The following is a 27,921-nucleotide window of genomic DNA, read 5'->3' on the forward strand; positions in this document are numbered from 1 at the left end:
CAGTGGGTTAAGCGTGGGACTTTGGCTCAGGTCAGGACCTCCTCATTCTGAGTTTGAGACCCGCCTTGGGTTCTGTGCTGACAGTTCAGAGCCTGGAGCCTGCTTGGGATTCTGTGTCTCCCTCTCTCTCTGCCCCTTCCCCACTCACGCTCTGTCTCTCTCTCTCAAAATTAAACATAAAAAAAAAAAATTCAAACCCACATTTGTACTAGTTAAATGATTAGTTAAATGAACACTGCTAAACTGTAAATAGGACAATGTAAATGTCAAATATAAGCCACAAAATTCACCCCTAATCCTATGGCCTACCCTAATTAACAATTAACAGGGAAAGGCCCTCCGCTGTCGCCCAGGAATCCACCCCCGCCCCTAGCCTGCAGCCAGAGACAAGGGGAACAGCTGCGCCCCGCAGCCTTTCCCGGTCGGGCGGGGACGGGAAGCCCCGCCCACCGCTCCGTTGCAGCCAATAGCGCCTGGGCCTTTGGGGGCGGGGCCGCAACTCTGATTGGGCACTTCTGGGGGCGGGGCCGGGCAGGGAGCTGAGGGCACCGACTGGTGTGCGAGTCGCGGCGCGCCAAGTTCTGGGTTCCGGACTCTCACGCAGGTGTCACGTGGCGGGCACACTGTCGGGCGCGGGTCGGCGGGTCTCCGAGTGGCAGCGGCGGCAGCAGCGTGGGGCCTCGGGGTCGCCCGGCCGCTGTGCGGGACACCGCTCCGGTAGGTGGGCGGCTTTGGGTGCCAGGACCTTGGTGTGCCCAACGCTCTCGGGGCGCTTTGTTGTGTGCGCCTTTCCGCCCCGCTTCCCCCGGCGGCTCTGAGAAGCCGGAAAAGGTGAGGAGCGCTTCACTAGTGCCTGGCATGAGGGGTGGGACGGCGGCGAGCCCGGATGCCCGGTCTCTGGTCACTGGTGGGCTCAGCCTTTGACACAGATGCGACGGCTTATTGCCGTTAGAGGAGTCGCTCCCTGCTGAGCAGTTTTCTCGTAGAGTATTTTAAATTTAAGCGCAGCCCTTCACCTCGCTACAGTATGCTCTCAACAGCGCTGCAAGTGGAGTGCTATCACGTGGCCCATTTTACAGATGAGGAAGGTGAGGCTCGACGAGAAGAGCCGACTTAGGCGCGACCTTGCAGATAGCAAAATGGCAGAGCCGGGAATCAAACGGAAGTTCTCAAAGGCTGTGCGTTCAACCGTTGTATATATGGCCTGCTCTGCTTTTGGAGTGTGAACAGATCCCCGCGGGGGAGAGGCTGCGCCTGTTGTCTGCAGTCTGTCACCCCCTGTTCTAGGAGACAAACGTTGCACTGTAGGATTCTTGGCCTGGTGCCCTGTGCTTCAGGGTCCTGGAAGTTAAGTGACCCTTGGTCCGCTGAGACCAGCACAAACATGTGTCTTTAGGCAGTTGCTAGACTGGAAACACCAGTTCAGGTTCTTATGGAATCACATTTTAAATTTCTTACTTGAGGGAACACACACTGGAGGTGGGCAGCTTAGTGTGCAGTGTTCTGGGAACATGCTTTGGAACTAAAGGTAAACCCGAGTTCAGATTCTGGCTCTTATCTCTGTAGGACTTTAGACCACTTAGCTCTCTTAGCCTCGGTTTCCTTCTCTATAAAGTAGGAAACACAATCTGTGTGTGGGACATCCCGATGGCATTCAACAGGGTAGTTCCCTCAGGAGACTTCTGGCTGGTTCCACTTGCAAAGGTCCAGGGAAGATTTGTAGGCGTGGGGAGGCTGAGGACCTTGGCAAGTAAATTCGCTTACCAGGTCTGTTTCCGTGGGGTTGAGGTGAGGCTCGTGCTACACGTGCAGAGTGCTATCCCCCCAACAGAAATATCCAGCACTTGATGATAGTAACAGCTGCAGTGGGCTGTGTTCTCCAGGGGTGCTCAGCCCAGGTTCCTGAGTGGTGACAAAGATGGCCCTAAGGACCCCAGGTTTCTTTAATAACCATAGTAGCTGGTAGGTTTCAGTGCCTGGCCTGTTCTACGTGCTCTACGTAGGTCTTGTAGCTCATTTAACTCTCCCTCCCAGTTCAGAACTGTCTTCCCTCCTGTGTTTTATATGAGGGGACTGAGAAACACAGGTGTCAGTAACTGGGGTTGCACATTAGGAAGAGGAGAGCAGGATTTGAACCCGGCAGGCTGCCTTCAGCACAGTTTCCTCGGGTGTGGGTGGGGAGTGGGAGAACTGGAGGGGTCTGGCTTGTGAGATGTCTGCCACCTGCTCTTACATACCCTTGATCTCCCCCAGATGGGTTTCTGTAGTTGTTACTTTCAGATTTCACAGATGGATTGAGGAAATGGCTTAAGACCAGATTTCTAGGACCCAGTTTGAAACTTGTACTGTCAAGGTGAAGAATCTGTTCTCCCGTCCCTGCTCTCACCCTTGGTCCTCAAGTCTCATCTCTTGGGCCCCTGCTTTGTTCCCCCAGCTTCAGCCACAAAGGCCTGATTTCTGGCCCTTCACAAGTCAAATTTCTTACCATTTTAGGGCTTTTGCACTAAAGGCGATAAGGGGAGGATCACTTTCAGAGGGTAAGGTGTTTGTTCTTATCCCAGATCTCATAAGCTTGGCTCCTTCGCACTTGAGATCTCAGCTCAGGCGCCTTCCACAGTCTGTTCTAAGTCCTCATAGCAGTCATCACCAGCTGAGATTATCTTGTGTATTTCTTGTTTCCACGTTTATTAGTCTGCTCCTCATAAGAGCAGGGCCCCTGTCTCATTGACCCGCAGTAGTATTCTTAGTTCCTAGCTCAGTGCCTGGGACACAGGAGTTGCTCCATAAATATTTGTTGCAGGAATGAATGAACTAATTGCAGGCTAATAACAGGAGTAGGGTAGATCTCTTCAATATCAAAAGCTTGTTTTGAACTAAACATAGAATTAACCGGATGATCCAGCAATTCCACTTTGGGTCTAGACTCGAAAGGATTGAAAGCGGGGACTTGGTATTTGTTCATGTTCATGGCACATAACAGCATCACTTATGGTAGCCAAAAGGTGGAAGCAACCCAAGTGTCAGTGATGGATGAATGGATAAACTATGTACTGTGTGGCATCTATATACAGTGGAATATTATCCAGACTTAAAAGGGAAGGAAATTCCAACACGTGCCGCAACATGGGTGAACTTTGAAGACCTTGCACCACGTGAAATAAGCCAGACAGAAAAGGGCAAGTGTGTGGTTTCGTTTACCGAGGTAATTGAAATAGTCAAATTCACAGAAATGGAATAATTGTGACCACCATCTTGGAGAGGTGTTCAGTGGGTACCCAGAATTGCAGTTTGGGATGATGAAAAAGTTCTGGAGATGGATGGTGGACGTGGTTGCACAACAAAGTCCGTGTATTTAATGCCGCTGAATTGCACTTAAAAGTGGTTAAAATGGGGGCGTTTTGGTGGCTTAGTCGGTTGCGTGTGACTGTTGATTTTGGCGTCAGTCATGATCTCACCCCGAGTTGGGCTCCGTGCTAAAGGTGGAGCCTGCTTGGGATTCTCTCTCCCTCTCTCTGTGTGCCTCTCCCCTGCTTGCTTGCTCTCTCTTGCAAGCTCTCTCTCTCTAAAAAAAAACATTAAAATAAATTTTTTTAGAGGGGCCCTTGGGTGGCTCAGTAGGTCAAGCATCTGAGTTCCACTCAGGTCATGATCTCCCAGCCCACAGGTTCAAGCCCCATGTTGCACCTTGTGCTGACACCTCAGAGCCTGGAGCCTGCTTCAGATTCTGTGTCTCCCTCTCTCTCTGCCTCTCCCCGACTCGCAGTTTCTCTCTCAAAAATAAATAAACATTGGGGCGCCTGGGTGGCGCAGTCGGTTAAGCGTCCGACTTCAGCCAAGTCACTATCTCACGGTCCGTGAGTTCGAGCCCCGCGTCAGGCTCTGGGCTGATGGCTCAGAGCCTGGAGCCTGCTTCCGATTCTGTGTCTCCCTCTCTCTCTGCGCCTCCCCCGTTCATGCTCTGTCTCTCTCTGTCCCAAAAATAAATAAACGTTGAAAAAAAATTAAAAAAAAAATAAATAAACATTAAAAAATATATTTTTAGAGAGAAAGCATGGGGGCGGGGTGGGGAGAAGGTGGGGCAGAGAGAGAGACACAGAATCCTGCTCCGGGCTCTGAGCTGTCAGCACGGAGCCCAACAGGGGGCTCGAATTCACGAGCAGTGAGATCATGACCTGAGCCCAAGTCGGCAGCTTAACCGACTGAGTCATCCAGGCACCCCAATAAACATTTTAAAAAATGGTTAAAATGGCATAGAAAGACAAATACCATTTTGGTTTCACTTATTTGTGGATTTTAAGAAACAAAACAACTGAACAAAGAAAAAAGAGAAATTAATAGACTCTTCAATATAAAACAAACTGATGGTTGCCAGAGGGGAGGTGGCTGGGGGGGATGGGTGAAATAGAAAAAAAAAATTTTAAATAAAAATTATTTTAGGGGCGCCTGGGGGGCTCAGTCGGTTAAGCGGCCAACTTCGGCTCAGGTCATGATCTCGCGGTCCGTGAGTTCGAGCCCCACGTCAGGCTCTGTGCTGACAGCTCATGGAGCCTGTTTCAGATTCTAGCCTCCCTGTCTCTGACCCTCCCCCGTTCATGCTCTGTCTCTCTCTGTCTCAATAAATAAACGTTAAAAATTTTAAATAAAAATTATTTTAATTAAAAAATGGTTAAAATGGTAAATCTTATGTATATTTTATCAGTTAAAAAAATGAGGAAAAAGTTCAAGGTATATTATTTTCCAGCCAACCTCCAAACCTCAAGAAAATATGCTCTTTTCTAAAATACGTGTCTTTTCTAAATATAATATTAGCTTAAAAAGGATGACCTTCCCTCTGCCTCTTAAAAGAGGGATCTCTTTCTTGTTTTATCAACTATCTGGTCCTCCCCGGTCAAGTTGACACATAAATTAGCTATTTACATTCAAGATCTTTGTCTTCCTTACTGTAATTCAGATTGCCCCAGGATATAGTAGGTCTAATTGACTTCAAAGATACCACAGATGAGATCTATAGTAGGTGTAATTGATTTAATTGAAACAAAACAAAGAATCTTGATCTCTGTGTTTGAATAAAGCCTTCAAACTTCTTCATGGTTAAAAGAAAAAGGCTTACTTTGGACTCAAGAGTATGGGTTTAAGAAGGGTGTGGATTAAGTACCCCATGTGGGGGGATGGCTTGATCTTGAGTGGTTTGGGATACAGGTGGGTGGGCAGTGACAGCTGGAGGGCAGGGCCACACGTGCAGCCCCACCCCCCCCACAGCTACAGAGGTAACTGACTTGGAATTAGCATCATCCGGTAAGGAAAAGATTTGAAGTGAGGGCACGGGGCTGCAGGTGGTCTGCTGAAGGGAAGCCAGTGAGAGCAGAGATGCGGGTGGGGACTTTCTGTTCTTTGTCCTGAGCACGATGGACCTGAACTCCTTTCCCAGAATGATTGTAGATCTGACCTGCCTCGGAGGAGGGGGGCCCCAAATGGACTTTAGTTATTTGGCGGTTGAGCAATAGTTTCTCTGTGTTGCTTGCCTGCCACCTTCGCGTCCTTTTTAACCTTGAGTAGTCAATATGTAAAAGAAGCTTTTCTCTTCCAGATTCTAGGACCAGAGGGCCTATTTTGACTCTTGTGCTGTTTTTGGTGGGTTTACCACCTGCCAAGGGCATGTGTGTTGACCCGACGCAGAGGGTCTTGGGTTGCTGGCCGTGCTTGAGTGCGGGGATCAGCACGGAGAAGCCCTCCCTGGACACGGTGCCCTAAACCATCCCTTCACGTGGCTTATTTCTAATCCCCTGGTGCTTGGGTTAAAATAATGACTGATTTGAAAGCCCAGTTAGGAATTTTCTGGTTAACAATTACTGGTAGTTTCTTCTTGCTGGCTCTACTGGAGGTTAGGGACGATCCCTGTGATTTGGGACTACTGTTTTATTTAGCGGGAATGTTTGTCTAGCAAATGAGAGCGTGTGTGAGCTTGCATAGGAAAACTACACTCTTCTGCTACACGTCCCCTTCCCTCTCCCCCTGCTACCACCCTCCTGACACCAGATGCATGGGTTTTCTACACATCAGCAATTCTGTGACACCGGCGGGGGGGGGGGGGGTCCTACAGTTCAATTCAATTCTGATGCTAATTGGAGTTAGTGCAGACCCCACAGGTTAAAGGCTCAGTCCCAGAAGACTGCCCCCCAATCACAGATGTAGAAGGTCTCCAGGTTACCCACAACTTCTGTATGACTTGGCTACACATTGGAGGTTCCTGTGAACCACCCTCCTTGGATTCAGTCATTTGCTAAGCTCACACACAGAACTCGGAAACATTTGCTTACCTTTACCAGTTCATTCTATAATAAAAAATACCATAAAGGCAGGAAACAGATAAACAGCCAGATGAAGAGATACTTAGGGTAAGGTCTAGGAAGGTCCCAAGTGCAAGAACTTCTGTCCCCCTAGAGTTGGGGGTGCACCATCCTCCGGGTACGTGGATGTGTTCACCAGCGTGGAAGCTCCTTGGGCCCCATACTTTTGGAATTTTCACAGAGGTTTCCTCACCTCTGCCTGATCAATTACTAGCTCACTTTCTAGCAACTCTCCCCTCTCTGGAGAATGGGGAGTGGGATGGAAAATTCCAAGCTTCTGCTCATGGCTTGGTCTTTCTGGTGACTGTCAGGAGCCCACCCAGAGTCACCTAAGTAGGACAAAGGCACTCATCCACCGCCCCCCCCCCCCATCACAAGGGTTTTAGAAGCAGAGATTAATTATCTATTTCTTATTATTTCACAGTACTCTCAGGAAACGGGCTCTCTCCTCCTGACTGGCTTTCCCTATCTAGACGTCCTCTAGATTTATCTCCACCAATAGGTCCCTGACCCAGCGGTCAGCCTTGTCCTCCGTGCCATTTTCCTTGTTCTATCCAGCTGCACCCGTCTTGTCCACTGCTGGGCTTCCCCACAAGGGGAGCCCCATGGAGGCAGGCCCAGTACCAACCCTGTGGTTGCCACAGGGAAGGTCCTCGAGAAATACTTGGCAAATGAATGAACTGAAATCAAAACTTACCAAATGAATGGCAAAGTGCTGAAAAGCCGCCAACTATTGATTAAGGGAGCTTAGTTCCTGTGAATATTTACACTTTAATACTGGAGGATATTCTACTGCTCACAAATTCTCGTTCTTTGCAGAAACATAGGTTAAGAAACTTACATTTTCCAGTCATTCATATATATATATATTTTTTTTTTAAGTTTATTTTTTTTAACTTTTTTTTAATGTTTATTTATTTTTGAGAAAGACTGAGTGTGAGTGGGGGAGGGAGAGAGAAAGAGAGAGGGAGACACAGAATCCAAAGCAGGTCCCAGGCTCTGAGCTGTCGGCACCGAGCCGACGCGGGGCTTGAACCCAGGAACTGCGAGATCATGACCTGAGTTGAGGTCAGACACTTAACCGACTGAGCCACCCAGGCGCCCCTATTTATTTATCTTTCAGAGAGAGAGAGTATAAGTGAGGGAAGGGTAGAGAGAGAAGGAGAGAGAATCCCAAGCAGGCTCCGCACTGTCAGCATAGAACCCATTGCGGGACTCAAACTCACAAACCGTGAGATCATGACCTTAGCTGAAAGCAAAAGTCAGACGCTTAACTGACTGAGCCACCCAGGTGCCCCCTGGTCATCTATATTTTAATGGGATGCCATTTTTCTGCTGATTTTTCAGACGTGCAAATATGACCTGTAGTTTTTACAGGAGGGTTTATATTTAAGCAAGCATGTGCCTCAACTCATAGCTCCTGTAGGAACTCTGTGGGGTACTTAGAGTGTATGTTTGGGGGTTTTGAGTCCGTCCTTCATGGCCAACCTGCTGTGTAGCCCTGGGCTGAAATCCTTTTCTAAGCCTCATTTTCATTACTTGAAAAATGGGAAGAAGAACCCCAAAGTCAGCAATTCATTTGTTCAGGCATTTGGCAAATCTTCCTTCTTGTGTGGCTGTGCTGAGTTCTGGGTGGGGAATTAAAAAAAAAAGGTTAACAGTTCTTGCCTTCAAGGCACCTAGTTTAGGTGGGGAGATACCCTGTAACCAGGAAAAGTTTAGTTTTGAAGAGGGTCCTGGGCTCTCTCTAGGCTGGATCAGGCCTCATCCGGGAGGGCGGGGAGTTCTCTCTGCTCACGGGCTAAGAAGCTGATGTCCACAGTTCAGAAAGGAACCGCACAGTGGTTTTGCAATAGGATGTCGTCTTCATGTTTGCCAAGCAGTTCTGAGGGAAAGGCCATAGAGATGTCAGGACGTCGGCAACTCGGGAGAACCCACAGGTTGCCGTGAGCTTTGACTGAGTTTAATGCCGGCAGCGTTTCCATTTTTAGGCAACCTTGAACCGGTGCAATGACAACTCAAGTCAACGGCGCTCACAAGGATGCTGACCTGTGGTCCTCGCATGAGAAGATGCTGGCACAGCCCCTCAAAGACTGCGACACCGAGGTGAGATGTCTGCACTGATGCTCTGAAAGCGGAGGTGGGCACCGGGCTGGCTCAGCAGGAAGAGCATGCGACTCTTGATCTCGGGGTCATGAGTTCGAGCCCTGTGTTGAGGGTAGCGATTACTTAAATAAATAAACCTTTAAACTTGTTTAAACAAATAAGCAGAGGCTCTTGTTTAATTCTCCAGCTCTACCCCTAAAGAAACCTTATTCGGGGACAGCTTTGCCGTTAGTAGAAGAATGCCAGATTTAGAGGCAGTGGCTGAGAAAGTGGCTAAGAGTCCTCCGCTGTGGGTAAATATGGAGATTTCTGAGTTTCTGCAGAGTGCAGAGCACTGTGCTGGCTGCCCTGGAGGAAAGGGGCCTGGGAGGGGCCATTGAGGTTTGGCCCTTTCCTTCCAGGCCAGAGGAGTATATGTAGACACCGAGAAGCATCTTTTGTGTGTGTGTGTGTGTGTTTTTAACAGCTTTATACTCAAGAGATCATTCACTTCCCATACAAGTCACCCAGTGAAAGCACACACGTCAGTGATTTTTAGTACGTTCACAGCCAATTTTAGACCACTTTTATCCCCCCAAAGAGAAACCTCGACCCCATGAGCAGTCACCCCCGTGCCCCCTCCCCCCACACTCCCCAACCCTCGGCCACCAGTGGTCTCCTTTCAGTCCTTGTGGGTTTACCAAAGCCACTTTTATTTTAAGGAAGGAGAGCAAGGAATACAGTTCAGGGAGGGACAAACTTAGTGAAACATAGGGATAAAAATAATGAGATAGTGTAAAATTAAAAATTGGTGGGGTACTTATTTTATTTATTGATTTTTAAGGTGGGAGACTTATTTTTTTTAAGTTTTATTTATGTATTTTGAGAGAGAGAGAGCACACGCACGCAACTGGGGGAGGGACAGAGAGATAGAAGGAGAGAGAGAGAATCTCAAGTGGGCTTCACACGCTTGGTGCAGAGCCTGAGGCGGGGCTTGAACCCATGAACCACGAGATCAAGACCTGAGCCAGAGTCAGCCACTTAACCAACTGAGCCCCCAAGGTGCCCCGGAATACTTATTTTAAAGATCATTTTCTCTCAATTTTGTTTCCCTGATCCATTGTCTTCTAGTAATTCCTTCCTGAACGCTACAATCTGAGGAAGATCTCTCTATTCTTTAAGTTCTATGGGAGTCTCCTCAGTCGAGTTGTTAGGGTTTATGGTCCGCTTTTGGGGGTAAAATGCGAATCTTTAATAATAGTGCGTCTTCACTTTAATAGGCTATTGCTTTGATCAGAGCAAAATGCTAACCTGAAACGTCCAGACTTTCACTGTCTCTTCTGATCTCCTCAGGTTTACGACATCATCAAGAAGGAGAGTAACCGGCAGAGGGTTGGGCTGGAGCTGATCGCCTCAGAGAATTTCGCCAGCCGAGCAGTTCTGGAGGCTCTGGGCTCTTGCTTAAATAACAAGTACTCTGAAGGGTACCCAGGGCAGAGGTATGTGACTGTCGCCAAAGGCCTGCTTCTGACACAGTGACGTGGGCTCCTGGGTCCGAACAGAGTCCAAACAATGTGGACATGTCAGAAAACAGCAAAGCACTCAACTGTGGGGATTTCTATTTCGCACTGGTCCTGCCGTAACTCGTTTGCGATTCCCAGCATGTTCTAGTGCTGATATTCTTAGAACAGCTAGCTGTACTCAGGGTCCTTTACCAGTCCCTGTGGGGGCTTTCTAGAATAACAGGCCAGTCCATAAGGAGTCTGGAGCTGCTGGGCCACTGTCGAGCCTCTAGAAAAAAAGGTCAGTGCCCTGAGTGGCACTGTGGAAGGTTGCTGCTCTGTGAGTAATTAAATCTGTACCAGGAGTGACCTGGAAGTGACAACTCAACCTGTCGTCGCTGCATGGAATGTTGGGTTTACCTGCGCTGTGATCTGAGAACCACAGGAAGTTATATTCATTTTTGGTTTTTTTTAAGTTTATTTATTTTGTGTGTGAGAGAGAGAGAGCTCACCACATGAGCGAGGGAGACAGAGAGTTCCAAGCAGGCTCTGTGCTGTTAGCACAGAGCCCAACATGGGGCTCGAAACCACAAACCGTGAGATCATGACCTGAGCCGAAACCAAGAGTCAGGTGCTGAACTGACTGAGCCACCCAGGTGCCCCTCAATAACCCCTTTTTGACCACACTTGAATTTATGCCATCGAGGTGACTCAGGGTGGGGCCGCTAGATGCGGAAAGACCAAACGGGAGATTAGACAAAACAACATGAAGAACACAGCTTAGATCCCAGGCCCAGATCAGGCTTCTGAATCCCCTGCCCCTAGAGCTGAATTTCCATGCGGAGCTGGGGACAGCATCTGGGAACAGCCCTGACGTTAACCAGAGTACTTGCTGGGTTTCATCAACCCTGGGCACTCACTTTTTCACATTTTCACATCTCTGAAACTAGTATGAAACTGATTGATGGCAAGCCATCGTTTAATTGAAAATTCTCGGCGGTTAGTAAGATAGCAGTTGCCTCGTAACTGAGGGTGAAATGCAGTGCTGTGTTCTAGGCATTGGGCTGAGCACGGCCACATTCGTGTTCGTGTGTCCTGCAGCCTGACTGCAAAGTCCGCACTCTCACCCCCCCTCCAGATCAGGAGATGGACTTGGGTAGGTGAAGGAGGCTGCACCAAGGCCCGTGGTAAAGGGCACAATGAGGTTTGCACGCTCCAGATCTGGGATGCGTGTGGCTCATCTGTCTGAGGCAAGGCAGGAGGGGCGCTGGAGCCTCACCATGACCTTGAATGCCATCCTCATGGCTGCTCCCCTGGAAGATGGTTAATTGCCAAGTCCCTTTGCAGCCCTGACATTCCTGAAGGTCCTCAATGCTTCCCCAAGCATGGCCTGCTGTCCCTCAAGCTTGGGGAGACCGCACCCTTCTTTGGTGACAAAGCAGAGAATGTGGGGCTGGAAGGGACCTTCCAGATTATTCAGCAAAGCCCCTTTCTGTTTCAAGACTTGTTCATCACAGCATCATTCACAATAGCCAAGAGGGGGGAGCATCCCAAGTGTCGGCGGATGGATGAATGGATGGATGAATGTCGGTTAAGCGTCCGACTTCAACTCAGGTCATGATCTCGCGGTCCGTGGGTTCGAGCCCCATGTCGGGCTCTGTGCTGACAGCTCAGAGCCTGGAGCCTGTTTCAGATTCTGTGTCTCCCTCTTTCTCTGACCCTCCCGTGTTCATGGTCTCTCTCTCTTTCTGTCTCAAAAATAAATGTTAAAAAAATATATATACAGATACATGGGCCACCTGCGTGGCTCAGTCAGTGGAGTATCCAACTCTTGATTTGAGCTCAGGTCGTGATCTCAGGGTCGTGGGATCCAGCCCTGCATCGGGCTCTGCACTGAGTGTGAAGCCTGCTTGAGATTCTCTCTCTCTCTGCCCCTGTGCCCTCCCCCCCCCACTTGCTTGCATGCTCTCCCTGTCTAAAAAATAAAAATATAGATACTACATGCTGCCACTGTGAGGTATCCAGAGTTGTCAAGACCACAGGGAAAAGGGAATGATGGTTACTAGCAGCTGCGGGGGAGGGGGGAGGGGAGTTTCTGCTCGTTGGGTATAGAGTTTCGGTTTTGCAAGATGAGAAAGTTCTAGAGATCTGTTACACAGAACGGGAATATACCTAGCCGTGTGAAGTACTTAAACACCAGTAAACTGTGTGCTTAAAAATGGTTCAGATTTAAATTCTGTTATATATCCTTTACTGTGATGAAATTAAATTTTTTTTTTTTTTAATTTTTTTTTTTTTCAACGTTTATTTATTTTTGGGACAGAGAGAGACAGAGCATGAACGGGGGAGGGGCAGAGAGAGAGGGAGACACAGAATCGGAAACAGGCTCCAGGCTCTGAGCCATCAGCCCAGAGCCTGATGCGGGGCTCGAACCCACGGACCGCGAGATCGTGACCTGGCTGAAGTCGGACGCTTAACCGACTGCGCCACCCAGGCGCCCCTACTGTGATGAAATTAGTATACATATTAAAAATTTTTAAGGTTTCTGTGACTGTCAGGTAGAGGTGTTACAAATGGTCTACTGAGTTATTATGATGAATATACAGATAAATATGTGGTAAATTTTCATATGTAATTATGAAACAAGTATAATTTTATTAGAACTGCAAAAACAAAAAATATTCCACCCCCCCCCCCCCCCCCAGCCCTTAGAAACCCCCTTTCCACATTTCTGTCGCTAGGACTCTGACTCCTCTTGGAACCTTCTATAAGGGAAAGCATACAGTTGTAACTGGCTTATTTCACTTAGCATAAGGGTAATGTCCTCAAGATTCATCCATGTAGCCTGCGTCAGAATTTCCTTCTAGGGGCACCTGGATTGAGCATCCGACTTCGGTTCAGGTCATGGTCTCGCAGTTCGTGAGTTCGAGCCCCGCCTTGGGCTCTCTGCTGTCGGCGCAGACTCCACTCTGGGTCCTCTGTCTCCCTCTCTCTGTCCCTCCCCCACTCTCAAAAATAAATAAACATCAAAAAAACCCAAGGAATTTCCTTCTAGATGAGGTGATGCTTGCTCAGTCACACAGCCAGCTTGGCACGGAGAGGAGATGAGTGGTATGGGGGCTCGGGGTACGTGCTCTTACTGCTTCTCTGCTTTTATTCTTCTGTCCCAGCCTGAAGCTTCTTTGGCCTCTGTACTGTGCACAGAGGTTGGGGGCCGGAAGGGGGCCTAAGTCCGCTTTCTCCCACAGGTATTATGGCGGGACCGAGTTCATCGATGAGCTGGAGATCCTCTGTCAGAAGCGGGCGCTACAGGTCTATGATCTGGACCCCCAATGCTGGGGGGTCAATGTCCAGCCCTACTCAGGTAAGGGCAGACCCCTGCCTGCCAGTCTCCCAGGGCCACCTTTCACCCAAAGGAGTCTTAACAAGGACTCTGCCCACAGACGAAGTAAAAAACAGGATAAGCCCCTCCCGGGTCGGCGCATCTCTCTCTCTTCCTCAACCTTGGCGTCCACCTGACTCACCCTTCCTGAACACCTGTCCCTTATTCTCAGGGGGTTTGCTGCAGGGGACCCTCCGTGGCGCTGTGGGGGGTGCACAGTGGTGGCCAGGCCTGTTCTGTCCACTCCTGGTTGATGGCCTGCCTAGTGGCCAAGCTCTGGGGTCCTGCTTGGGGCCTCGTGGGCAGAAGTCACCATACCGCGTCTGGTCTCGTGTTCCAGGCTCCCCGGCAAACTTCGCCGTGTATACCGCGCTGGTGGAACCCCACGGGCGCATCATGGGCCTGGACCTGCCCGACGGGGGCCACCTGACCCACGGGTTCATGACAGACAAGAAGAAAATCTCTGCTACGTCCATCTTTTTTGAATCCATGCCCTATAAGGTAAGAGGGGGGTCTCTCTCCATTAGCTCTGCTGTCCTTTGGCTCAGAAAGCCTCCAGTGTTTGGCTGCACCTGTAGGAGCAGGTAGTCTGCTCGTCAGGCGCTAAAGGAAGTCCCCACCTTTTGCTGTCACCCCCTTCCCCGCCCCCACAGCCCCAGCGACTCCTCAGGCATTCAGGGGGCAGCTGAAGCACAGGGACACGGGTCAGGGAGGCGGCTGAAGAGAAGGCCCAGCTGCAGCCAGGGCCCCCGGGGACAGCCCTGCTCGGAACCCCCGGGGCAGCACCCCCCCGCGCCCCAGCCCAGGACGGTGGCTATCTCACACACCTGTCAGCTAGCCACAGCCTGCACGAGCCGCATGCCCCGCATGGGACTGGCGCGTATTCGATGGGGGCCCTTGTCATTATAAATGGTTTGGTCGAACAGCATGCTCGTGGGCTCACGGTCGGTGATGGGGAGGAAAGCAGTAACCAGCACGCATGCCTGTGGGGTGGCCTGTGCACGTGGTGACTCTTCCTCCTGTCCCGGAGCCAATTCCTCATGGCGTCCCCTGCCCAGCGGGCCGCTCCAGGCGGGTTCACGTGTCCCACGGCGAGCGAAGGTCGTGGTGCCTCGTTATGCTCGGCTGAGTGTCAGACGCATGGAAGTCAAGCCAGTGTTTCATCTTGGCGTTTCGCGGTCTCTGTTGCTTGCCCTTGACTGTTCGCCGTGTTTTAGCCTTTGGCTCAGTCCTAGTCGCCGCACGGGTGCTTTTGGGGTGCAGGTGACGGTCTGCTTGTTTTCATGGAAAGCTGAGGTGTTTCGCACCAGGGGTGTCCACATTGGCCAACAGTGGACAACCCCTCGAAGGTGGATTTTGAAACGTGACAGGAGGAAGACAGTGCTCCGCCTTTGCGCATGGAACTCAAAAGCCAGTTTCTACAGTTTCTCTCCCTACGGAAAGAGCGGTGGCGGAGTGGAACCCCGGGCTGGTGTTCTGGTCTCATATGCGGCCTTAGGCAGCCTGACTCTTTAGCGTAATGTCCTCCATTACCCAAGAGGCTCTTCTGGGTGTTAGTGGGCTCAGCACCCCCGTCTCCGCGTCTTTGACACACACCGTGCAGGCTGTAGCCCCCTCTGTGGGTGGAAGGTAGAGGCTCCCCTGGTGGTGGGCCTGCAGGAGGGGCCTAGGAGCCTGGCCAGCTGTGGACACCGGCCCTGTGCAGGGAGGAGGACACAGAGCTGACGGCTCCAGCAGCAGCTGCCACGCCCCTCCCCTGCCCACCAGGCTGCCTCCCTGCCCAGCCTTTCCCAGCCCTGCCCTCGCCATGGGGCTCTGTCCCTCACCCTGGGGCTCTCTCCCACCCTCTGGCAGCCGCCTCACACGGGCCCAGGCATTTCATCTCTCCAGGGGGAAACAGCACCTTGAACCTTCTGTCACTTCCTCTCTCCTCTGTGACCATTCCCCTCTCCAAACGTCCTAAGCTTCCTTCCTGTCCCTTTGCACCTCTCTGGCCCCTCAGAAGTTTCTTACAAATGCCTGTGAATTCTCCCTGGAGCTGTTTTATTGTCGAATGTTTAGGGTTTTTTGTTTTTTTTTTTTAAGTCTATTTATTTATTTTGAAAGGAAGAGGGTGCAGACGTGGGAAGGGCAGAGAGAAAGGGAGAGAGAGAGAGAGAGAAAGGGAGAGAGAGAATCCCAAGTAGGCTCCTCATTGTCAGCACAGAGTCCGATGCACGGCGCGAAGCCACGAACTGTGAGATCATCACCCGAGCTGAAGAGTGGAATGATTAGGGTTTTTAAATTTTTTTTTTTCTTTTTTCAACGTTTTTATTTATTTTTGGGACAGAGAGAGACAGAGCATGAACGGGGGAGGGGCAGAGAGAGAGGGAGACACAGAATCAGAAACAGGCTCCAGGCTCCGAGCCATCCGCCCAGAGCCTGACGCGGGGCTCGAACTCACGGACCGCGAGATTGTGACCTGGCTGAAGTCGGATGCTTAACCGACTGCGCCACCCAGGCGCCCCTGATTAGGGTTTTTAAAAAAAGAGGAAAACCTGGAGCACCTGGGTGGCTCAGTCGTTAAATGTCCAACTTTGGCTCAGGTCATGATCTCGTGGTTCGTGAGTTTGAGCCCCTCTCTGTGTCTCCTCTCTCTCTCTCCCCCTCCCCCACTTACGCTCTGTGTCTCTCTCAAAAAATGAATAAACATTAAAAAAATTAAAAAGAGAAAATGTTCTAGGGTGCTTGGGTGGCTCAGTCAGTTAAGCATCTGGTCCCACATCAAGCTGTGTTTTGATAGTTTGGGATTCTCTCTCTCTCTCTCTGTCTCAAAAATAAACACTTAAAAAAAGAGAAAAATCTTGTTAAAAAATCCTGCAAGTTCAAAGAGGAAAACGTGGAAGGGAGAATAGCAACACACTTTGGGGGGGGGGTAATTCTCTTTTAAAATTTTTTTTAGAATTATGTCCTTTTTTTTTTTTTTTTTTTTTTTACTGTGGGTTGGCTGTTGATTTTCATCAAGGTAACAGTTTCTTGCCAAGTTCAGGTACAGAACCAGTTTATTCCATTTGAAACAAAACCTTCAGCCTGCCTGTCCAGAGGATGTCTCAGCTGCACACAACTTGCTGTAATCCTGTTGGAATGGAAGCGCTTTTTTCCTTTGGAAAGGGCGGCCGCATCCCCGAGTCTCTCCTCCCACGGGGTAGGGGTGCAGAACCCAAGGCTTCTCTTACCACCTCCTCCCCAGAGAGCTCCCATGCCCCCTCCCCTAAAATCTTTCCTTTTGACTTGTACTTTCCCCTTGGCACAAATGATGTAACACAACTTGAAGACACTGAATTTACTAAGACACTGTGTCGCCAAGCAGGGGCGCCTGGGTGGCTCAGTCCGTCTGAGCAACCGACTTCGATTCGGGTCTCGATCTTTGCCATCCGTCCATGAGTTCGAAGCTCCACATCGGGCTCCCTGCTGTCGGCACAGAGCCTGTTTTGAATCCTCTGTCCCCCTCCTCTCCGACCCTCCCCGAATTGGTCTCAAAAATAAATATAAAAAAAAGTTTTATGTTTCACATCCAGATGGGTCCATGGTTTATCTCAAATCGATTTCTGTGGGGGACCATAGGGTGGGGGTCAGATAACCACTCTTTTTTCCGGCTGACCTAGCGCCACTTACCGGAAGACCATTCTTTCCCTGCAATGTTGCTGTTGTCATGGATCGGATTGACCCCCTGTCACAGGGCTTCTGTTTCTGGCCTTCTTCTGTTCTGTCAAACTGTCCTTCCACAAGCTCGTGCTGCCCTTAATCACTGTAATTTTTTGTGTTTTAAAATTTCTTTCAGTAACATTTTGCATGGAAGTCTGGTATACCTTTTGCTAGATATTTTATGGGTTTTGAAACTAATGTGATATTATTTAAAAAAAATTTTTTTTACATTTACTTAATTTTGAGGGACAGAGCATGAACAGGGGAGGGGCAGAGAGAAGGAGACACAGAATCCAAAGCAGGCTCCAGGCTCCGAGCTGTCAGCACAGAGCCCGATGCAGGGCTCGAACCCATGAACCGCGAGATCATGACCTGAGCTGAAGTCGGACGCTCAACTGACTGAGCCACCAGGCGCCCCACTAATATTATTTTTTTTAAATGTTTGTTTTGGGGGGGGGGGCCAGGATGGGCAAAGAGAGAGGGGAGCGAGAGGATCCCAAGCAGAATTCACGCTGTCAGTGCAGAGCCTGATTCGGGACTCCATCTCAGGAACTCTGAGGTCATGACCTGAGCTGAAATCAAGAGTCCAGAGGCTTAACCAACTGAGCCACCCAGGCGCCCTTAATATAATATTATTCTTTTTTTTTTTCTTTTTTTTCAACGTTATTTATCTTTGGGACAGAGAGAGACAGAGCATGACGGGGGAAGGGCAGAGAGAGAGGGAGACACAGAATCGGAAACCAGGCTCCAGGCTCGAGCCATCAGCCAGAGCCTGACGCGGGGCTCGAAACTCACGGACTGCGAGATCGTGACCTGGCTGAAGTCGGACGCTTAACCGACTGCGCCACCCAGGCGCCCATAATATTATTCTTATTAAAATTTCCTTTCGATGTTTTGCTGCTTATATGGACGAATAGAACTGGTTTTTGGTTTTTTGACCCCCACATCCCAGTGACCTTGCGAAATTCAATTACTAATTCTAATAGCTTTCCCCTAGAGGCTTGGATCTCCCAGATAGGCGGTCATCATGTCTGTGAGTAATGTCAGCTTTGTGCGTCTCCTAATCCTTGTGTCCTTATTTCTTCCTCTTGCCTCTGTGTACCTGGGACTAGAAGAGGTGTTAGCAGCATCTCGTCTCATTCCCAAAGGTAACAAACAGTGTCTTAGCACCTGCCCTGTGCGGTGCATGTTTGTGGCTCCTGTTTCACTCTGCAGTGGCGTTTTGGTTCCTTCTCTTTCCCGAAGAACCCCGAGGCTGGGGGCTCACTTTTCCTCTCGGGACCCCTCAGGGCATCCTGCCTCCATAGGCGATACCTGGTTGTCCACGCCACGTGCACAGGCCAAATACACCGGTACCCCACCTTGCCCTCAAGTCACGCGCTGGGACGTCTTTCCTGTGTCCATGGTGGAGTGGAGTGAACAGCTTTGGGCAGGTGGAGGAAGTCATCTTACCTTGATAGTTGCACGAGTCCCGGGGGAGGACAGGCCACGGTGTGGTGGACGCAGCCCGAGGACCCGCTGTCTCCGTGACATTCCACAGGTGAACCCAGACACTGGCTACATCAACTATGACCAACTGGAGGAAAATGCCCGCCTCTTCCACCCGAAGCTGATTATTGCAGGTGATGAGCTGGGGGGTAAAGGCACTGTATTCGTAGCAGCCCCCTTGCCTATTACAAATGAAGATATGATGTTCCCCAGCTCGCTGCCTCTGCCTCGAATAGCCGGGCTTCTTGGGTCTAAGTATATTCTCTTCTTTCGAGACAAATATCTGTTTTACCACCTTTAGTACTAGGTGGCAAAAGATCTAAGGCTGTTGTCAGAGAAGCATCCAGAAATGTTAACTCCTGGAGCACTTGGCTAGCTCAGTTAGAGTACGTGGCTCATGATCTCAGGGTCGTGAGTTCGAGCCCTGTGTTGGGTTGTAGAGATTACTTAAATGAATAAAAACTTTAGAAATGTGAATCCCTGACTAACTGATGGAGGAAATAATAATAGTTAGAGGCCATCCCAACCACCGTGAAGAGGCACGTGACCTGAAGAGGCAGGTTAGAGTTGTTGCCTTCGGCACATAAGGATGTTTTTTGTTTTTTTTTTATTTTTTTGTTAATGTTTATTTATTTTTGAGACAGAGACAGAGTGTGAGCAGGGGAGGGGCAGACAGAGAGGGAGACACAGAATACGAAAGAGTCTCCAGGCTCTGAGCTGTCAGCACCGAGACGGACGCGGGGCTCGAACCCACGGACCGTGAGATCGTGACCTGGGCCGGAGTTGGATTCTTAACCGACATGGCCACCCAGGCACCCCCACAAGGATGTTTTTTGAGGGTGTTTTTTTCATTTCCGTTCTCGGGGGTTTTGGAGGGAGAAATCTCTAAGCCTTTGAATATGCCCATCGCGAGGCCCGCGTGCAGGCTTGCGCTCCAGGAGACTCTCAGCTGGCCGTGGGTATCTGACTCGACTTTGTCACCTTTGCCGTCTCAGGGACCAGCTGCTACTCCCGAAACCTGGATTACGCTCGACTGAGGAGGATCGCAGACGACAACGGGGCCTATCTCATGGCCGACATGGCGCACATCAGCGGGCTGGTGGCTGCCGGCGTGGTGCCTTCCCCCTTTGAGCACTGCCACGTGGTGTCCACCACCACCCACAAAACCCTGCGAGGCTGCCGCGCCGGCATGATCTTCTACAGGAGAGGTGTGCTCCGGGGCGTGGGGTACTGGCGGGCTGCTGGCGTTGGCCTTTCTCCTCTGGGGTGCACGCTCGGTTCGGGAAGCTAGGAAAACCCAGGGTCCCTTGAAGGGTCCCTTAAAGAGCTAGTTAGGGGGCGCCTGGGTGGCTCAGTCGGTCAAGCGTCTGACTCTTGGTTCCAGCTTGGGTCACGATCCCACAGTTCGTGAGATCGAGCCCCACGTTGGGCTCTGCGCTAACCGCATAGAGCCTGCTTGGGATTGTGTCTCTCCCCCTTTCTCTTCCTGTCCCTCCCCACCTCTCTCTCTCAAAATAAATCAACTTAAACAAACAAACAAAAAAAACTACTTAAGGAGGGGGCGATCAGTCTGCAGAAAAGATCTGGAAAGAAGCCCTGAGCACGGCTCTTGCTTCGTTCCTTGGGCATCTGGGTCCTGGAAAAGGAGGAAAGGTATTGTGCCGTGGGTCGACTAGTCTTGCCCACAAGGGGCAGGTGCTGTAGCAAAAACAAGATGTGCGAGGCTGGCCAGGGGCTACCAGAAGGCCTCGTGGTGCAGTGTTATTCTGGTGACCTCGCTGTGGTCCAGGATGCCTATCCTAGAGAAGGACTCACAGTAATCAAAGCGCGAGACACTGATGTATAAACCATAGTTACCACTTTAGTCCTTTTAGTGAGGAATTTCTGTTGACTGCCTCCAACCCACATGTAAGCACTCCTTTTATTTGGGGATCCCCACGCTTGGGGTGATCAGATCATCTGGCCTATGATGAGACCGGATCCCCACGCACCTGCAGAGAAACCAGCCCCTGGGTGACTGGGTCTCTCTCCCCTGCGGCCTCCTTGCCTAGCCCCCTGGCCAGGACTGGACACACCCATATGCCTGCTAGCGTTCTCAGGTCCTGCTGTCTCAGGACCTTCTTCGGTTGTACCCACGGTTCAAGGCAGGTGGCCAATCCCACCTGCCTAGAAACTGTTCCTTTCTTCCCACTGAGCACTGATGTGATTTGCTGCGCCTTGAGCAACTCCTGAATCTGCCACGGACGCCCTCTGTGATCCCGGGATGCTTGTGCAGCCTCTCTGTGCCTCGTTTCCTCACCTCCAGAGAGGGGATCCTAATAATAGCACCCGTCCCTTCAGACTACCTTTGGGAGGAGCACATGAATTAACCTTAATGTAAAGTGCCTCGCACGGTTCCTGGCTCACAAGCAGCTCTGTAGAGACAGTAGTTCCTACAACTGATGATTAACTTTGTTTCAGAAAGGAATACTATTCCTCATTAGAGCCATTATCATATATATATCATTATATAAACGAGTCTTCTGTCCTTCAACATAGTCGTCTCGGAAGACTGCTCTCTTGGACACTTGAGGAAATACGCCCAAGGCACATTCTTCATTACGATCTCAGTGTAGGGAAATTTCCTTTTTTTTTTTTTTAAATTGTATTTTTTTTTAATGTTTATTTTTGAGAGACTGAGAAACAGAGCATGAGCCGGGGAGGGGCAGAGAAAGAGGGAGACACAGACTCAGAAGCAGGCTCCAGGCTCTGAGCTGTCAGCACAGAGACGGACGCGGGGCTAGAACTCATGAGCTGTGAGATCATGACCTGAGCTAAGTCAGACACCTAACCGACTAAGTCACCCAGATGCCAGAGGAATGATGGGCATTCGATCCTTAACAGTTCTTTTTTTTTTTTTTTTTTTTTTTATTAAGTAAGCTCCACGCCCAACATGGGGCTTGAACTCAGGACCCTTAGATCAAAAGCCATATGCTGTACTGGCTGAGCCAGCCTGGCGCCCCTTTGTGGAGGGAAATTTCTGCCCTTTGATTTCATGTACAGAGGGTGGTCTGCCCCCGCTCCGGAAGCAAGGGGCCCCTCTGCTCTGTACCATCCAGCACTCGAGGCCAGGCTTGTGCTTAGCGCACTCTGGGTTTGAGTCCGGGTAGGGAGAAGACAGAGGGGACAGCCCGTCTCACGTTCCCATTGTGTTGTTTTTCTTCATCCAGGAGTGCGCAGCGTGGATCCCAAGACCGGCAAAGAGACGCTGTACAACCTGGAGTCGCTCATCAACTCTGCCGTGTTCCCGGGCCTGCAGGGAGGTCCCCACAACCACGCCATTGCTGGTAAAATGCCACCAAACCCTACCCAGAGCCCTTGGATGGCACCTGGGGCTGCGCCCTCATCCATGGCAGCCCCACGCAAGCTAGGGGTCCTCCTAACTTTGCTCTTCCGTGGCCCCTAGTTCCCACCTCACCTGTCCACCAAAAGCGTGTACCAGGGCTTGCACATCGGGGAGAAACTAGAACATCTCTGTCCAGGAGATGCTAACGAGCGAGAAAAGGGAAACTGGCGACGGGTGTCAGTCAGGGACAAGGGGAGCGAGCGATGACCACTCCACACGCACGGCCACCCGTAGGCAGAACCGTGTTGGGTGAGCTTCTGTACAGTGGGTGCGGCCCGCTTTAAGAAATAACGGGTAGGGGCCCCTGGGTGGCTCGGTGGGTCGGGCGTCCGACTTCTGCTCAGGTCATGATCTCACTGTCCGTGAGTTCGAGCCCCGCGTCAGGCTCTGTGCTGACAGCTCAGAGCCTGGAGCCTGTTTCGGATTCTGTGTCTCCCTCTCTCTCTCTGACCCTCCCCTGTTCATGCTCTGTCTCTCTCTGTCTCAAAAATAAATAAACGTTAAAAAAAATTAAAAACAACAACAACGGGGAGGGGATTTAGCAACGAGAAGAAGGCATGGCAAAAGGAGTGGGCGATTAGCACCCAAACCCAGCAAGGGCACGTTGCCTGTCCGCTGACACCCTGACCCTTGCACTGCTGGCCTTGAGGCCGCATGGGAAACGCCTGGGTTCGATGGCACGGTCACCCAGCAGGCTGTCATCGAGCCATTCCATTCCCGTACAGACAGCTTAGGAAATGTGTGATGATCAGAGTTTTAGGCCCCTGGGAGCAGGGAGGGGGTGGGTCTCCACTGGTGTCTTCCCTTCTCCCTTTACACCTCTCCACGTCCATGGTCTCTTCAACTCTTGGGTGATGGGATGACCCACCGGGCCCCTTCCTGTCGTTTCCACCAACACCGATTAGAGGCTTCTGCGCCAGCGCTCAGGCACACGTGTTTTGCCTTCTCCTTCACCTTCTGTGCCCCCTTGAACAGCCCTTGGGATTGACCAAGGTGCCGGAGGAGTCTGGACGTGCAGGCAAACAGGCCTGCACCTCTCACCGGGCCTCTGATCTTTCGGATCTGCGTGATCTGGCATCAGAGCAAAAGCTTTTTGGGGCAGCTGAGTTTTCATGTTCGCAAAGGACCGTAAAACCCATCTTGCTTAAGAACTGCTTTCCTGTGGTGATCTTACTAGCACAAGACTCCCAGGCCTGGAGAAAGGCTACCTCAAAAGCACCTCCTCAAAGAGGAGAGGCCTGTGGGTTCAGCCAGGTAATTGTAGCATTAAAAAAAACTACGTATCATCTGGTGGAGGGGGACTATGAACCCCCTCTTTGGTGATACTGAAAAGCAAGGAGGCCTGAGTGGAAGCGAGCGGTGTTCTTGGACTCCTGGTCGGTCTCTTGGTCCCCTCCTGCCTTCCTGACCCCTTCTCTCTTCCCGCCAGGGGTCGCCGTGGCCCTGAAACAAGCCATGACTCCGGAATTCCGGGTGTACCAGCGCCAGGTGGTGGCCAACTGCAGGGCTCTGGCTGAGACCTTGATGGAGCTGGGCTACAAAGTGGTAACAGGTACCAACAGAAAGTGCTGGATGGCCCCTCCCCACCGACCCGGGACGGGGGGGTGCCCCTGCTCCTTGGGGTGGCACTTTAAACCTCGCACCTAGGCCTGGGCGCTGCAGCCACGGCTGTGCATCATCTGTCACTGGCATGTGACGCGATGGGTCCTCAGGAGAGCTTTGTGAAAGGCCTACCTGAGGCTCGACCGAGAAAGGTTCGGTACCAGTGGTCACACGGCTGGTGGAAGGCACAGTCACAGCTTGGAACACAGCAGGCTCCCAGAGCAGTCTCCCCGGCGATGCCCCACGCCATCCCACGGGGTGTCTCCACTCACCCTGAGGGCCCGGGTACAACAGGCGTTCCCAGTAGGAGTTCATGGGAGTATTATATCCATGTCTGCTTGAATACAAAAGCGTGGTGCTGAGTAAACCCCATGAGATGGACCTTCTGGGTGAGGGCCCGCTTGGGGGGTGCGGTCGCTTCTGTCACCGCGGGTTTCACGGCTAGGACGGCATTTTTCTGGCAGACTTCTGCTCACAAGGCCGCTGTGGATGCTGCCAGCGGGGTGGTCTAGGGAAGCGGGTCCTGGTAGGCCACTGACTCAGGTGCCTACTCCCTGCCCGCGGCCCTTTACGGGGATTTCAGGCCCCGGCCTGAGGAGTGGGCTCCCCACCAGACTATTCGTGAGCAGCAGAGCTGGGACAAACGCTGTCTCCTCAGCAGGTCTCGGGAGCACCCGTTTTCCGTTTCACTTCACTTCCTCTTCCCTTTCTTTCTCCTTCATCCTCTGCCTCTTTCAGTTAGAAAGCCCTAGAAATCTCAGTGTGGGCTGTGACCTTCAGGGTCCCTTAGGTCACTCTGTCAGACATGGATGTGCACACCAATACCGCAGGCACCCTGTTAACATGCAGGTTGTGAAGGGGCGCCTGGGTGGCTCAGTCGGTTAAGTGTCCGACTCCGGCTCAGGTCATGATCTCGCGGTTTGTGGGTTCGAGCCCCGTGTCGGGCTCTGTGCTGACTTCTCAGAGCCTGGATCCTGTTTCGGATTCTGTCTCTCTCTCTCTCTCTCTCTCTCTCTCTCTCTCTCTGCTCCTCCCCTGCTCCCTCTCTGTCCCTCAAAAATGAATAAACGTTAAAAAATTTTTAAAAGATACAGGTTGTGACTCGGCAGGTCTAGGTTGGTTGGGGGGTGTGTGTGTCCTGCATTTCCATCCAGCTGGCGTGGGACCCACACTTGGCACTACAAGGAGTTAGACCAATGTCCCTGTGGCTACAGACAGCAGATGGCAGCCCCTCAGCCCAGCGAGGCCCAAAGTCTCACGTCAATCTCGGGAGAGGTCTCCACCTTCCTGAGCTCCCAGGCCTGCCCTCACCCCCAGTTCACTCTCCTCTGAGGACACAGTGTAGATGGCCGAAGCAGATCGTGGCGACTGTAAGCCCAGGAGCCAGCGTTCGTGATAACCTGCTTTGTGCCTGGTATGGGCGAAGTGCCATACGTGGCACCTTATTTAAACTTCGCGACAGCCTCGTAAATTATTGCTCTTATTTTGCAAATGGGCGTCTGAGGTCCCCAGATGCTGAGCTGCCTAAAGCCACAGCAAGCGTGGGGGCGTGGCTTAATCTCTGGACTGTGGGGTCCCGCACCTTTGAAGTCATTATTGCTGTTGTCCAAGTGAAGGGCCCGGGATTAATGAGATTTCAAAGTGGAAAGATCCAGGTGCTTGGAAGACCCCTGGTGGCCTTGGTCCAGCTCCAGAAAGTTCTAGTGGCCTCGATATCCTCATGTGTTGGGTCAGGGTGCTGGGCAGCCTAAGCTGGGAAAGCTACCGTTGGTTCCCCTCGGGCTCAAGGACCTGCTCCCAGTCACCAGGTACCCTTTGTAAACTATCACCTCTTAGGTCCTGAGGCATCTTTTGTTTAGCATGGGACTAAAGTCTCAGGACACGTGGTGGGGGTGCTCACCTTCCTCATCACATCTGCTTTAGCCTCCTTGATCCCTACCCTCATTTCTTAGGAAGAGAGATTCCTTCACTTGGGAGTCAGCTTTCCACATTCCTTCATGTCCAACTTGGTTTCCAGGTGGTTCTGACAACCATTTGATCCTCGTCGATCTCCGTTCCAAAGGCACGGATGGTGGCAGGGCCGAGAAGGTACTAGAAGCCTGCTCTATAGCCTGCAACAAGAACACCTGTCCAGGTAAGAATCTTTGCTGGTCTTCTCTTCTGTACCACTCCTGTCTTAGATTTCTTTTGGCCAGAGTTGTAGCCGATGATAGTTTGGCTCTGGGGACAGACATCAAGGGATTTTCAAGGGGCACATACACCGTATGGCATGGGGCAAATTCCTGGCTCTCTCCTGGCCTGCTCCTTCTGACGCAGCTCTAACCCTGCCAGGCACAGAGAGGGAGGGACTGAGGTGGACTGCTCGGAGGGGCTACAGGCATCTGGAGAAGGGAAGCAGGGGCCTCTGGAACAGGCTGGGTTTCTCAGGGGGTTGTAAAAAGAATGTGGGTGATGCATCCCTGACTCACAAGGATGCTAGCCTCCCTTTTGGGAGGTCATGCCACTGAAGGCAACCTCCTTGCTGTTTCATCACAGTGGCCACAACGTGCGGCCGTCTCCTGTGCCTTTGTGCCCGCCTCTGGCATTTAAATCAGCAGCGCTCTGCTTCCGAGATACAGTGGGCACCCACAGGCCAGTTTTTTGGCCAGCTGTCTTCTTAAATGCACAGGGGTCAGTGGGGAGTTGGGTGCAGCCAAAGGACAGAGCCCGTTTGTCTTGAAGGTGACAAAAGCGCACTGCGGCCCAGCGGACTGCGTCTGGGGACTCCGGCACTGACATCCCGCGGATTTTTGGAAAAAGAGTTCCAAAAAGTGGCCCAGTTTATTCACAGAGGTAAGGAGAAAGGGTTGGAGGTTTGCCACTTTAGACTCTGTGTGTGTGTGTGTAGTTTCTGATTGTGGCTGAGCAGGGATGAGCGCTGGGGACGAGAGACGGCAAAGATCACTTTAGCAGCCCATCTAGTCTGAGAGGCTTGTGACTTGTCCTGCCCAAGGAAGGGGGCCACGTGAGAATCCTTTCCGAGGGCGACATGAACACCTAAGGCTGTCACGCCCCCGGGCCTCGGGAGTGTCTCCCGGGCCCAGTGGGGCTGCTGCACTGGCACTGTGAGCCCACAGGGACCCGTTCTGTCTCTTGCGGGCGCAGGGATAGAACTGACTCTGCAGATTCAGGACGACGTTGGTGCCAGAGCCACCCTGAAGGAGTTCAAGGAGAAACTGGCCGGGGACAAGAAGCACCAAAGGGCCATCAGGGCTCTCAGGGAGGAAGTGGAGAGCTTCGCGGCTCTCTTCCCTCTGCCTGGCCTGCCTGCCTTTTAGAGGAGCTGCCAGCCCCCACCTGCCCGTGGGCACCTGCCCGGCACCCGACTGTCGGGACTGCACAGGGACCGCTTGCTCGAGGACCTGGTGCCCTCGTGGGAGACAGGAGAGCTGCACCATACGGGACCAGGCTGGGTCAACTTCATGCCCTCTGATGGGGTTTCTTTTGGACTTTCCTCACATTATCTCCAGAAATCAAAATTTGTTTAAGACCCATTGTTAGTAATTCTGGGACAGGTTATTAAGGAGTTTAAATTTGATCCTTTCAGTTCTTCTGGAAAATTGCAATTATTTAGCCTGGGTCCAGGGCAGATGAGTGGAAAGACCCCAATAGTTGCACTCGCCCTTCTCTGAGTTCCCGGGCTTCCTCCAGACTCTGCAGTACAGAAACACCCGAGCTCGGAGCTTCTAAAAGCTGCCTCTTCTTAATGTCTTGTTACGCGGCGGGCTGCTGCAGCAGCAACTGATGACCGTTACAAATGAGAAGGCGAATCCTGAAGCTAGGTCCGGACTACCAGTATGGTGGGAGTTTCTCCGTGGCACTCAGGGTGTCGTGGAAACGGTCTCGTTCGCCCCCCACCCCCGGAGGGTACCAGGGCCCATCAGGTGTAAGCACCGGCTGAGGAGAGATGGCTTTCCTTCCCTGTGCCAGATAACCAACTCCCCCCTGTAATCAGGAGACCAAGCGTCACCTTCCCAGAGAAACTTTATTTTTCACAGAGCCAAAGTGCAAAACATAGATGACCATTTATAATAAGCACAATCGAATGTGTAACCACAGAATGTCTACAAGAATCATAAGAGCTTTAAAAAATACAACCAATTTTTATATTTCAAAAATATCTGAACTCAAATAAATTAATTTCTTAAAAAGTACACTTCTCATACTATTTGTTTGGCATTTACTCCGGTTAAACTCTGGTGCGGCCAGACCCAAGAGCCGGCGTCACACGCGTGTTCGAAGTACTCGCGTGGTGACGACCACAGCTCACGTGGTGGTAGAGGACTCACGTTCACACGCGTGGACAGAGGGACATGCGGTAATAAAATAGCTTTCCCAAAATAACAAACACGAATTCATCACAGACTATGCTTTTCACCGCAGTCTTCAAAGGTGGCGCTTATATTA

General features: G+C 51.3%; 1 protein-coding gene across 2 annotated transcripts; it reads left to right on the top strand.

Annotated features, from left to right (window-relative positions):
* The first annotated feature begins 581 nt into the window (after window positions 1–581).
* Window positions 582–27,862, top strand: SHMT1 (serine hydroxymethyltransferase 1). Of its 2 annotated transcripts, none has more exons than XM_030296512.1 (12): window positions 582–831; window positions 8,339–8,453; window positions 9,786–9,931; window positions 13,183–13,298; window positions 13,657–13,817; window positions 18,541–18,622; window positions 19,484–19,696; window positions 21,698–21,814; window positions 23,303–23,425; window positions 25,493–25,609; window positions 26,197–26,307; window positions 26,620–27,862. In XM_030296512.1, exons 2-12 carry the CDS (start codon window positions 8,358–8,360, stop codon window positions 26,790–26,792), a joined length of 1,455 nt encoding a protein of 484 aa, XP_030152372.1. In that variant the 5' UTR covers window positions 582–831; window positions 8,339–8,357; the 3' UTR covers window positions 26,793–27,862. The 2 variants fall into 2 exon arrangements, with proteins under 2 accessions (XP_030152372.1, XP_030152373.1); XM_030296513.1 differs by having other exon boundaries at window positions 582–717.
* Window positions 27,863–27,921: the final 59 nt, after the last annotated feature.

This window comes from Lynx canadensis, chromosome E1 (genome assembly GCF_007474595.2).
Source record: "Lynx canadensis isolate LIC74 chromosome E1, mLynCan4.pri.v2, whole genome shotgun sequence".
Classification (NCBI taxonomy): domain Eukaryota; kingdom Metazoa; phylum Chordata; class Mammalia; order Carnivora; family Felidae; genus Lynx; species Lynx canadensis.